We start from the raw sequence: 13,393 nt of genomic DNA on the forward strand, positions 1-13,393 counted from the left end.
CTCTAACCCTACTTCCTAACTTATAGGTGCTGAATATACAGATCACTAACTGCTGTTACTTATGAAAAGTAAAAATGGACAGCACCTTCTAAATCATTTGACTTTGTTATTATGAGTATTATTTCCTTGAAATACAAGAAAATATTTTTTTAGTTTATTTTAATCGGAGGATAATTATAATATTGTGATGGGTTTTGCCATACATCAACATGAATCAGCCATAGGCATACATTTGTCCCCTTCCTCCTGAAACCCCTCCCTCTTCCCTCCCCACCCTATCCCTCCAGGTTGTCACAGAGCACCAGCTTTGGGTTCCCTGGGACATACAAACTCCCACTGGCTATCTATTTTAATTTAATCTAATCACCAGCTTCATCCCAGCTTCTCTACCATGTACTCTGAATAGCTATCACTGCAATTTCATATGATACACTAAGTTGCCTTAGAATATAAGTAGGTATCTTAAAAACAATTCACTTTTTCAGTAAAAGATTTTGAGAAAGCCTTTTAAGATTGTTTGACTGTTACTAAAGGAAGAACACATGAACCTAAAATTACCAAAATGAGTCATGTGACTAGGAACCATAAATCAATTTAACAAAACAGAGCAAAGTGGAAATTATTATCTTGTGAATATGGCTAAATGACGCTAAGTATAGTCACCTTAAATAATTATTTTTAAACATGAGTTTATAAGTAACTAGCCACATTATAATATCACTTATACTGGTTCCATAAACTATTTGCTTTCCCTGTTAACTTTCTGAGGTCCAACTCACATACAAATATCCAATGTGTAGCTCACTGTTTTTGAGCTGTATTTAACATTCTCATCAAAGTAGTTAGTCCCTAGATCTACTGCCTCTCAGAAGGAAAGAACTGCATTTTGACTGCATAATAAACGTGATGCGAAGAGTTGACTCATTGGAAAAGACTCTGATGATGGGAGGAATTGGGGGCAGGAGGAGAAGGGGACGACAGAGGATGAGACGGCTGGATGGCATCACCAACTCAATGGACGTGAGTTTGAACTCCGGAAGTTGGTGATGGACAGGGAGGCCTGGCATGCTACAATTCATGGGGTCGCAAAGAGTCGGACACGACTGAGCGACTGAACTGAACTGATCATATATGAGACAGAAAAAGGATCACAGTTTGAAATAAAGGGCAGCCCATACAGAAAGTTACTATAAATGAATTCTCTAAATAGACATAAAAAGTTAAGTTACAGAAGAAATCATAAGAAATCTGGAATTTACTTAAAACAACCCCACAAGGTAGGCAGATGGCATCGGGGAAAGGAGGTTTATTAGAATTGTAAAGTATACAGGAAACAAGATAGGCCTTATGTCAACAATTGGTAAGGCTCAGAGACAAATATATGGGAATTCCTTTCAGTATTCTCTATAATTCTGTGAATGTGTAAACATTTTTACAAAAACTAGTTTAAAAAAAAACAACAGACATATTTGAAACAGACATATAAAAAAAGACCTATTTCCAAATTGAAATACATGTGCAAAGGCAGGACTGCAAAAAAAAAAAAATTAGTTAACCTAATAGTACAACTAGAAGCTCTGATTTTTAATGTGTAAAATAACAAAGTATTGTTTAAACTGTATAATTTATTTTTTTAATTTTAATTATACACATTTTTTAAGACAAAATTTGCATTGAAAAATATGAATATTTAAATAAAATGTATTATTTATCTGTTATTAACAGAACTATCTGTTGCAAAAATCTCTAAATGACAGGAAAGCTTCCTTTTTAAGTACTGCTGCTACTGCTGCTAAGTCACTTCAGTTGTGTCCGACCCTGTGTGACCCCACAGACGGCAGCCCACCAGGCTCCCCCATCCCTGGGATTCTCAAGGCAAGAACACTGGAGTGGGTTGCCATTTCCTTCTCCAGTGCATGAAAGTGAAGTCGCTCAGTCGTGTCCAACTCTTAGTGACCCCATGGACTGCAGCCTACCAGGCTCCTCTGTCCATGGGATTTTCCAGTAGTCTATAATTTATTTACTGAAAAACATGAAAAGTAGTAAAATTCTTTCATGATTTCAGAATAAAAATATAAAAATGTGATTTAATAAAAAGTAGGTATAGTGTAAAGAACTAGATGGAAATGGCAGCAATGAAAGGCAGCAATTCTCAGATATTTTGGTTTCAAGACCTTTTACACTCAAAATCTTTTGAGAACCCCTAAAAATATCTGTTTATGCAAGTTATGTGTGTCAATATTTACCATAGCAAAAGCAAAATTAAGACATTTATAATATTTATTGTTTACTTCATTTAAAATAATAATAAACCCACTGTACTTTATAACCATTTTATGGAAACAGTATTTTCAAAAGTAAAAATTTCAGTGGGGAGAATATCACTATTTTAGCATGCATGGCTATTAATTCTATCATTTGCATTATTTCTGGACCTATTTCTACTGATTGATATTTTTCTGCCTCATTATGGGATTTTACTTCTTTACATGTCAGACATCTATTAGAAAAAAAGGTTGCTTCATTATAAAGTGAAACCAAGATAAATTTATTCTTTTATTCATTCACAAGCAAGTTTCATTCACTCAACTATCATTTTTAATAAAATACTATTAAATTTTTTTTTACAATAAGATAGGTGGCATTAGTGATAAAGAACCCACCTGCCAATGCAGGAAACTTAAGAAACGTGGATTCCATCCCTGGGTCAAGAAGATTCCCTGGAGAAGGAAATGGCAACCCACTCCAGTATTCTTGCTGGGAAATCTCAAGGACAGAGGAGCCTGGTGGGCTCCAGCCCACGAGGTCGCACAGTCCATGAGGTCGCAAAGAGTTGGACATGACTGAAGTGACTTGGCAAAATGATTTCATCTTATACCTCCAAATTTTTACACTGCTTTAATTTTTAAATTAAAAATGTAAAATGCTTTTGAACTGTGGTGTTGGAGAAGACTCTTGAGAGTCCCTTGGACTGCAAGGAGATCCAACCAGTCCATCCTAAAGGAGATCAGTCCTGGGTGTTCATTGGAAGGACTGATATTGAAGCTGAAACTCCAATACTTTGGCCACCTGATGCAAAGAGCTGACTCACTTGAAAAGACCCCGATCCTGGGAAAGATTGAGGGCAGGAGGAGAAGGGGACGACAGAGGATGAGATGGTTGGATGGCATCACCAATTTAATGGACATGGGTTTGGGTGGACTCTGGGAGTTGGTAATGGACAGGGAGGTCTGGCGTGCTTCAGTTCATGGGGTCGTGTCCGACTGAGTGACTGAACTGAACTGAACTTTTAAATAACATAAATAAATGTGACAATTATAAAATATAATCCACAAATCTAAGGAATGTAATCTTTACAGTCATACTAAGCTTATGTTCATTTCTTATCTCAACATCCACCTAAAAAATGAAGTCAGGCCTCTTACTGATACAGAAATGAAGCTAAGGGTAATGAGAAATTTTCCCACACTATAATTAAAAATAAGTATTTGAGTTTCATTTCTTTCTTTCATTTACAGTGTTCCTATATTGAAAAAAGAGATTTTAAAGCCAACAATAACAATGACAATTTCCTTAACAATAGCAATTTCCTTAATGAATAAGTGTTCCTATTTTAAATGAAATGTAATGGCTATTTTGACTGAAGAGAAAGGTAATCTGTTTTCCTTAATGTCCATCATTAAGGAAATGTCTATCACAATTTCTTTGTGATATCAGTTGATTGTATAATGGCCTTAATATAAGTATATCATATTAGTTCACTTTTCCATGAGAGCCCTGTTATTGAGAGAAAATAATTAAATTTTTAAAACTTACTGTCTTGGTGCCATGCTTTAGGGTTATTTCATGTGAGTCAGGGATCTTTCGGACAGGATTCTGAAAAAAGAAAATTCCATGACATTAAAAAGTAATATACTGTATTTGAGAGGAACTACATACATTCACAGGAAATTTAATTTTTGAAAATTGCATCAATGGCTTTTTAACACAAAACTTTAAAAAATTGGAAATGAAAAGTGTGAGTGTATCATTTCTGAACTTCTAGATAGATTACAATTGGTCACTCTGAGCTGATAATAAATTTATCTTATATCTCTAAAAAGCTAAACCTAAGAAATTCTTTAGGTTGTATGAAACTTTAAGATCCTCTCCATACAGAAAATTCTTATAGTCCTCTTTTCATTGGTACTTGGGCATACCTTAAAGTATTTATGCACTTAACTTATAAGAGACAACACATCTGTCTTAGAATTTGCACAGGATATATACCTTTTAACCCATAAAAGATTAAAAAACAAAAACCTAATATTCAAATGGTACAAATACGGAATTCAGTGACTGATCAATTCAAAAAGCCTTTATTAAAGTGAGATTATACCAGATGCTAAGTAGCAATAGACACAGCCTCTATTCATCTCCCCTCCCAAGAGGGAAACACCAATAACTCGGCATGCTATGTTAAAAAGGGTATGGACAGAACAACGGAGGGACAGAGACAATGGATGCATAAACCAGATATAAGAGGTCACAGTGATCATTTACATAAGAAGTTTCATTGTTTAATCAAGTCTCCATTATCCAAGTGTAGGGTATCTATATTAAAATTATACAGTCATTACAATTTCATGCTAGGATTATCTTGCAATCTACTTAATTAAACATGTGCAATCTACAGACTTTGGTTTCTGACTTCCCTCCTTCTTCAGGATCATTGATGAACCAATCAATCACCAGTTCATTCTAGTTTATCTTACATCTTTCCCCTACTATGGCTCTTTCTTCTCAGCACATGAACAATTAAAGTACTTCCCACATTAAAACACGCACACTAATTTCCCCCTATGTTTACTGCTGTATCATTATCTTTTATCTTTTCTTTCCTTACACTACATTTACACTCAGTGCCTCTACTTTCTTTCACCTTCTGCCTCTACCATTTAAGCATTTGTCATTTAATTCCTAATTCCTAGCAGAGTTTTTAGCACTTAAGGGACTCTTAGTAAATATTTCTTGAATGAATAAATACTATTAATGCCCCAGGACACTTCACAGACCTTAACCTGCATATCTGACTTTTCATCAGCATGATAACTTCGTAACTATTTCCTCCAGCTTGAAAAATGTTCCTTCTTGGGAGGAATCAGCCTTGACAAAAAGCCAGAAAATCTAGGGTTTTAAAATCAAGCTCTGAAACTCATTAACCCTGTCATAACCTCAGAAGAGTAATGACTCTCAGTTTCCTTATTTGCGAAGAGGATAACAACATCTGCCCCTTACGTTATTGTGAAGTAAGTGTTGTAAAGGTCATAATACAGAGTCTGGCACAAAGTAGGTGCTCAATAAGTGACAGCCACCATTTATTCTAACCCATAGCTCCTGTCTCTCTGGTCATATTAGTCTATTTCTAGGCTTCTCCTCCTCTTTATTTGGCTAATTTCTACTCACCCTTTAAGACTCAATTCAGATGTGACCTACTCCTGGAAGCACTTCTCAACATTTCAAACTCTGAGTTAAATAACCCTTCTGTGCTGTGCTATGCTTAGTCACTCAGTCGTGTCCAACTCTTTGCTACCTCATGGACTGTAGCCCGCCAGGCTCCTCTGTCCATGGGGATTCTCCAGGCAAGAATACTGTACTCCCATAACAACCTCACCTTGTCTCCTGTACACATGCTCAATTGCTTCAGTTGTGTCCGACTCTTTGTGACCCCGTGGACTGTAGCCCACCAGGCTCCTCTGTCTATGGGATTCTCCAGGCAAGAATACAGGAATGGGTTGCCACACCCTCCTCCCAGGGATCTTCCCAATTCAGGGATCAAAACCATGTCTGCATGCATCTCCTGCATTGCAGGTGGACTCTGTACCCACTGAGCCACCTGGGAAGCCCCACAGAACCTATCATAATACACTGTAGTTTTTGATGTCTCTCTCTACACACCATTCCCTAATCAAACTGCAAAACAGATGCTTCTCAAAGACTGAGTACACACACATACACACACACACACACACACATATTGTCTCTAGGTTCCTAATCTATAAAACACCTGGTATATGGCAGGCACACACACATTAGAGCGAATTAATGGCCGTTACAATGTCTACCTTGTAAATCACATTAGATAATCTTTAATTTACATGTCTATAAAGAAGAACAGGTAGGTGCTATGCATCAGGTGAGTCTGCTGAGTGACAGTCAAAGATAACTGGCAATTTTCCAAAAGTAAAAACCTTTGAAGACCAAATGATCCTGTCCCAGACTAAAAAAGTACATATAAAGTTGCAAGTATAGAGAAATAAAGGTGGTTTTGTTTTAGACTTGCTTGCCTCTGAAAGTAGCTATAGTTCATTAGCACCACAGATCAGTAAAGAAGATCAGGAACCCAGAGGTGCGGCACAAAAACACTGACCTCACAGTAACCCAAGGAGCTACAGGAGAGCCTGCAGTTTATTTCAAGACAAAGATATTACAGAATGGTTCACCATCTCTTAGAAAGCCCTACACACACCAATCTCAGATATACCAATATTCCAACACAAATTTCAAAATAATTTAAAACTTGAACAAATGAATTCTGGACTACCTCTATATTAATTATGTAAACCACTGCTTCCTTTGCAGTTGACAATATGTGTAAGTAATAAAAACTCATATAAAGGTGCTAAGTACTCTTACAAGAAACAGGAGAACAGTTCAAATGTTTTACTTAGAGAAGAATCTATTACTATCATTTCATAACCAATGACTATTTTATCACTCAGGAAAGAGAAACACTGTCACCAAAAGGAAGGATGAAAATTATTTCACTGAGTTCAATGCAGAATGTGCCTATATATAGACAATTTTTGACATTTAAGGAAAAAACTTACAAGAACACAGAACAACTTAGTATTTACATTAGGAGTAAATTAAATATTTAAATAGATATTGTTTACATCTAAAATCAAAGTTTTACTGGAAATCATGTAGGGCATAACTCATAAAAAGCCCATGTAATTGGCACAACTAAATCATCTAAAATAGTAGCAATCCGTCTTTTGGTGGCATATCACTTGATGGTGACTGTTCTTTGTCCAGAACTTTTATTAACGACTTTTTTGAAATATGGCTTAGTGTGAAATTTGCTCTAACAGTAAAACATTTTCAAGATTTCCCTGGCAGAGGACATCATAAACTACAAGACCTCAATGAAGTCATTTATTGCCAAAATTCATAACAATAGCTACACTCTTAATGGAAGATGGGAAAAGATACCAGTTTCTGTTTTGGTTTGATTTTAAATGCCAACCAAAGGATCATTTCCCAGGCTCTTTTGTTTACCTCAGTAAGAACAATGATAGCAAACATATCTGGAATAACATGAGCAATTCCATCTGATGTACATACATCCTTACAGTGTTTTCAAAAGAACTGAAAATCATTAATAACCTTTCTGGAATAAATTTGTCATAAATTTTAAAAGTTAGATATATACAGTACTTTGAGCCAAAATAAAAAGTCTCAGTTCACTTCAGTCGCTCAGTCATGTCCAACTCTTTGCAACCCCATGAACTGCAGCACGCCAGGCCTCCCTGTCTATCACCAAATCCCGGAGTTCACCCAAACTCATGTCCATCGAGTCAGTGATGCCATCCAGCCATCTCATCCTCTGTCGTCCCCTCCTCCTCCTGCCCCCAATCCCTCCCAGTATCAGAGTTTTTTCCAATGAGTCAACTCTTTACATCAGGTGGCCAAAGTATTGGAGTTTCAGCTTTAGCATCAGTCCTTCCAAAGAAAACCCAGGACTGATCTCCTTTAGGATGGACTGGTTGGATCTCCTTGCAGTCCAAGGGACTCTCAAGAGTCTTCTCCAACACCACAGTTCAAAAGGATCAATTCTTCGGTGCTCAGCTTTCTTCACAGTCCAACTTTCACATCCACACACGACCACAGGAAAAACCACAGCCTTGACTAGATGGACCTTTGTTGGCAAAGTAATGTCTCTGTTTTTGAATATGCTGTCTAGGTTGGTCATAACTTTCCTTCCAAGGAGTAAAAGTCTAATCAGTAATAAACGTCTACCACAAAGCAGCTAGTGGTTGTGGCAGAAAATGGAGATTTCCATAAAGGAGCTTGAAAATGAGTGCTACTTTCTCCCAGGAACCACTCTGGAAATAGTTACCAGTGCAGTACCATTGTTGTTGTTCTCTGTTTAGTCACTCAGTCGTGTCTGACTCTTTGTGACATCATGAAATGCAGCATGCCAGGCTCTCCTGTCCTTCACCAACTCCCAGAGCTTGCTCAAATTCATGTCCATTGGGTCAGTGATTTCATCCAATCATCTCATCATCTGTTGTTCCCTCCTCCTCCTGCCTTTAATTTTTCCCAGTATCAGGGTCTTTCCCAGTTCTTATTATCAGGTGGCCAAAGTATTGCAGCTTCAGTACCCATCGTTTCAGAGAATATTCAGGACTGATTTCCTTTAGGATTGACTGGTTGGCTCTCCTTGAAGTGCAAGGGACTTCCAAGAGTCTTCTCCAACACCCCAATTTGAAAGCATCAATTCCTCAGTGCTCAGCTTTCTTTGTGGTCCAACTCTCACATCCATACATGACTACATCCTTACGTGAAAAACTATAATTTTCATTGTAGAGACCTTTGTTGGCAAAGTGATGTCTCTGCTTTTTAATACATTGTCTAGGTTGGTCATAGCTTTTCTTCCAAAGAACAAGCATCTTTTAATTTCACGGCTGCAGCCACTGTCCAGAATGATTTTGGAGTCCAGGAACATAAAGTCTGTCGCTATTTCCATTGTTGCCCCATCTATTTGCCATGAAGTGATGGGACCAGATGCCATATTAGTTTTCTGAATTGTGAGTTGTAAGCCAGTTTTTTCACTCTCTTCTTTCTCTTTGATCAAGAGGCTCTTTTAGTTCTTCTTTGCTTTCTCCCATAATGGTGGTGTTATCTGCATATCTGAGGTTATTGTTATTTCTCCCTGTAATCTTGATTCCAGCTTGTGCTTCATCCAGTCCAACATTTCACTTGATGTACTCTGCATATAAGTTAAATAAGCAGGGTGACAATATACAGCCTTGACATACTACTTTCCCAATTTGCAACCAGTCCATTGTTCCATGTCCAGTTCTAACTGTTGCTTCTTGACCTGCAAACAGGATTCACAGGAGGCAGGTAAGGTGGTCTGGTATTCCCATTTCTTTCAGAATTTCCAGTTTGTTGTGATCCACATAGTCAAAGGCTTTAATGTAATCAATGAAGCAGAAGTAGACATTTTTCTGGAATTCTCTTGCTTGATCCAAAGGATGTTGGCAATTTGATCTCTGGTTACTCTGCTTTTCCTAAATCCAGCTTATACATCTGGAAGTTCCAGTTTCATGTACTGTTGAAACCTAGCTTGGATTATCACAAGCAACCAGAATTAGAGTCCATTCTGTTGTAACTCTTAGAATTAATTCATTTACTCATTCACTTACTAATCACACATTCACTTAACATTTATTGAGTGTTTAATCATATACAACATATCAGGAACTAAGTTAAAGATAAAAAGACCAATAACAAAGACTTTGCTCACAAAGAACTCAATCTAACAAAATAAAACAAATAGGTAAACAAATAAGCAAACTAAAATCTTTCAGAGGCTATGGCAGAAGGATACACAGCGTTCAGCACTCAATTCCATTACGCCTAGGAATTCCATGTGCCTAGGAAAGTAGAGAGTGATTAGAAAAGGTTTCATGAAAAAGATGTTTGAGACGCCTCTGGAAAAACAGAAGTTCCCTAGGTAAAAGCGGAGGACATCTAGGATAGAATAAGATGGCTCTTGACACTTTCTCAACTGCAAACAGTTTTGCCTGGGTGGAGTTTAAATTTCCAGGCAACGAAAAGGGAAGTGTGTTAGTTACTGTTAACCCAGAAAGTTAGTTAGTCCAGAGAGTCAGTTATGAGCCAAACTGTATACAATGCCAAGAATCTGAAATTTTAGCTCTGAGACATGTAGAGTAATATAACAAGATTTGAGATTTCAAAAAAATCACCAAGGCATCAAAAGAGACAGTTAACACAGTGAGAAGGCAACATACAGAATGGGAGGAAACATTTGCAATACATATATCTGATATGGTATTAATATTCAGAATAAATTAAAAACTTCTATGACTCAAAAACAACACCAAAAAAACCCAATTCAAAATATGGCAAAGGAATTGAATAGTTACTTTTTCCAAAGAAGATACACAGATGACCAACAAGCATATGAGAAGATACTCAATATCATTAATCCTTCAGTTCAGTTCAGTCGCTCAGTCATGTCTGACTCCTTCCGACCCCAGGAATTGCAGCACGCCAGGCCTCCCTGTCCATCACCAACTCCCGGAGCTCACCCAAACTCATGTGCATCGAGTCAGTGATGCCATCCAGCCATCTCATCCTCTGTCACCCCCTTCTCCTCTTGCCTCCAATCCCTCCTAGCATCACAGTCTTTTTCAACTCTTCGCATCAGGTAGCCAAAGTATTGGAGTTGCAGCCTCAGTATCAGTCCTTCCAATGAACACCCAGGACTGGTCTCCTTTAGGATGGACTGATTGGATCTCCTTGCAGTCCAAGGGACTCTCAAGAGTCTTCTCTAACACCACAGTTCAAAAGCATCAATTCTTCAGTGCTCAGCTTTCTTCACAGTCCAACTCTCATATCCACATATGACATGACAAGGCTATGGGAAAAACCATAGCCTTGACTAGACGGACCTTTGTTGGCAAAGTAATGTCTCTGCTTTTCAATGTTATCTAGGTTGGTCATAACTTTTCTTCCAAGGAGTAAGCGTCTTTTAATTTCATGGCTGCAGTCACCATCTGTAATGATTTTGGAGACCCAAAAAATAAAGTCTGACACTGTTTCCACTGTTTCCCCATCTATTTGCCATGAAGTGATGGGACCAGACTAATCCTTAGGGAAATCCAAATCAAAACCACAATGAGATACCACTTCACACTCAATGCAATACTAATATTTAACAAGGAAAAAGAAAGAAAAACTACATAAGTGTTAGCAAGGATGGACAAAAATTGGAACACATACATTACTGGAGGGAAATGGTGCAGTTGCTAAGGAAAACAGCACAGTAGTTCCTCAAAGAATTTAAACAAGAACTCCCATACAATTCAGCTATTCCATCAGCATATATACACAAAATAATTGAAAAGCAGCATTTGTACATGTATGTTCCAAGCACCTTTATTCACTATAGTCAAAGGTTGGGAGCAACTCAAATTTCCATCTATAAATGAAGGAATAACAAAAATATGATGTGTGTTTTTGCTATGAAGGAATTTTATATTTTTTATATTTTTATATTTTCCATATTTTCACAGTTTTCATATTTTGTAACATATTTTTTATGAAGGAATAACAAAAATACCTATATATAGAGAGAGAGGTAGGAACATTACTCAGTCTTAAAAAGGAAGGAAATTCTGACTCATGGTACAACATGGATGAACCTGGAGGACAGTATGCTAAGTGAAATAAGCAACTCAGGAAAAAAGAAATACTGTATAACTGCACTTATCTGAGGTATCTAGAGTAGTCAATTAATAGAGACAGAAAGTACAGTGGTTGCCAGGGTTGGGGGAGAGATGGAAATAGACAGTTGTCATTTAATGGGCTTAGAGATTGTTTTGCAAAAATGAAAAAGTTCTGCAGATTGGCTGCACAACAATGTAACACTACTGAGCTGTACATCTAAAAATGATTAAGACTGCAAATTTTATATTACGTGTAATTTACCAAAACTAAAAAAAAAAAAAACCTTATACTAGATACAACACACATGAGCAAACCAAAAAAGATTAAATGATGCATACTGCTGCTGCTGCTGCTGCTAAGTTGCTTCAGCCGTGTCTGACTCTGTGCTACTCCACAGACGGCAACCCATCAGGCTCCACCGTCCCTGGGATCCTCCAGGCAAGAACACTGGAGTGGGTTGCCGTTTCCTTCTCCAATGCATGACAGTGAAAAGTGAAAGTGAAGTTGCTCAGTCGTGTCCGACTCTCAGCGACCCCATGGACTGCAGCCTACCAGGCTCCTCCGTCCATGGGATTTTCCAGGCAAGAGTACTAGAGTGGGGTGCCACTGCCTTCTCCGATGATGCATACTATTAAGCCGGAATACTTCTCAATATGCTAACAAATGCTAGGTAAGCTTCAAAATAAATCTTCCCTCAAAAATGTAAAGTTACATGTTTAAAATACTGCAGGAAGGAAAGACAATTTCCTATCTAAATCTCACAGCTGGTTCCAATCCTTCAATTAGCAGTATTCCCAAATCACTTCTAAATTACCTTCAAACCATCTATGCCCTATTGCAAGCTGCAGTCTTGGAGAACACTTCTTAGTAACGTGACTTAAAAGTATACTGTTAAGTAACTTTTTGTACTTGTAGGCCTGAGAAACTTAAAAAGGATAGTTCATTCTTATATTTTATCAGAAGTCATATTAAAAAAATATGACATTAGCAATAAACACAAAGAAGACAAATACTCTATGTTTATTTATCATACAAAAATGGCAGATAATTAGCCAACGAATTTGTATCAAATGACATTTATTTTCAAAGTTACTATGAACATATACTCTATCATTTCCTAACACTCTAAAATTTTATGAATATTTCAGCTCTTAAGTGGGTGGTGACTGCAGCCATGAAATTAAAAGACGCTTGTTCCTTGGAAGAAAAGTTATGACAAACCTAGACAGTGTATTAAAAAGCAGACACATCATTCTGCCAACAAAGGTCTGTATAGTCAAAGCTATGGTTTTTCCAGTAGTCATGTGTGGATGTGAGAGTTGGACCATAAAGAAGGCTGAGTGCCAAAGAACTGATGCTTTTGAAATGTGGTGCTGGAGAAGACTCTTGAGAGTCTCTTGGACGGCAAGGAGATCAAACCAGTCAATCCTAAATGAAATTACTCCTGAATATTCATTGGAAGGACTGATGCTGAAGCTGAAGCTCCAGAAATTTGGCCACCTGACGCAAAGAGCCAACTCACTGGAAAGGACCCTGATGCTGGGAAAGATTGAGGGTAAGAAGAGAACCTTCAATGTCTCTCTAATACCTTTAGTCACAACTGTAACTTCTCAGAGCATCACATAATTTGTTTTAGAATTTTTTTTTTTATCAGTAGAACGTTACTGCAGGTTAAATTTAGAAGTTTCTGGTCAAAGGGTATAAACGTTTTAGTTATAAGGTAAATGACTTCAGAGAATCAAAGTTTCAGCATGGTAACTACAGTTAATAACACTGTGTTGTATACTTGAAACTTGCTAAAAGAGTAGAGCTTAAATGTTCTCATCATGTGTATGTGCTCAGTTGCAAAGTCGTACAAAGCCTTTGTAAC

General features: G+C 37.4%; 1 protein-coding gene across 1 annotated transcript in view; it reads right to left on the reverse strand.

Moving 5' to 3' along the window:
* Positions 1–13,393, reverse strand: part of WDR70 (WD repeat domain 70) — a 271,973-nt gene that overhangs the window by 220,549 nt on the left and 38,031 nt on the right. Inside the window, exon 6 of the mRNA XM_052659024.1 lies at positions 3,817–3,876. Coding sequence (XP_052514984.1) covers positions 3,817–3,876 — 60 coding nt within the window. The remainder of the gene's footprint in view (positions 1–3,816; positions 3,877–13,393) is intronic.

This window comes from Budorcas taxicolor, chromosome 20, assembly GCF_023091745.1.
Source record: "Budorcas taxicolor isolate Tak-1 chromosome 20, Takin1.1, whole genome shotgun sequence".
Classification (NCBI taxonomy): Eukaryota; Metazoa; Chordata; class Mammalia; order Artiodactyla; family Bovidae; genus Budorcas; species Budorcas taxicolor.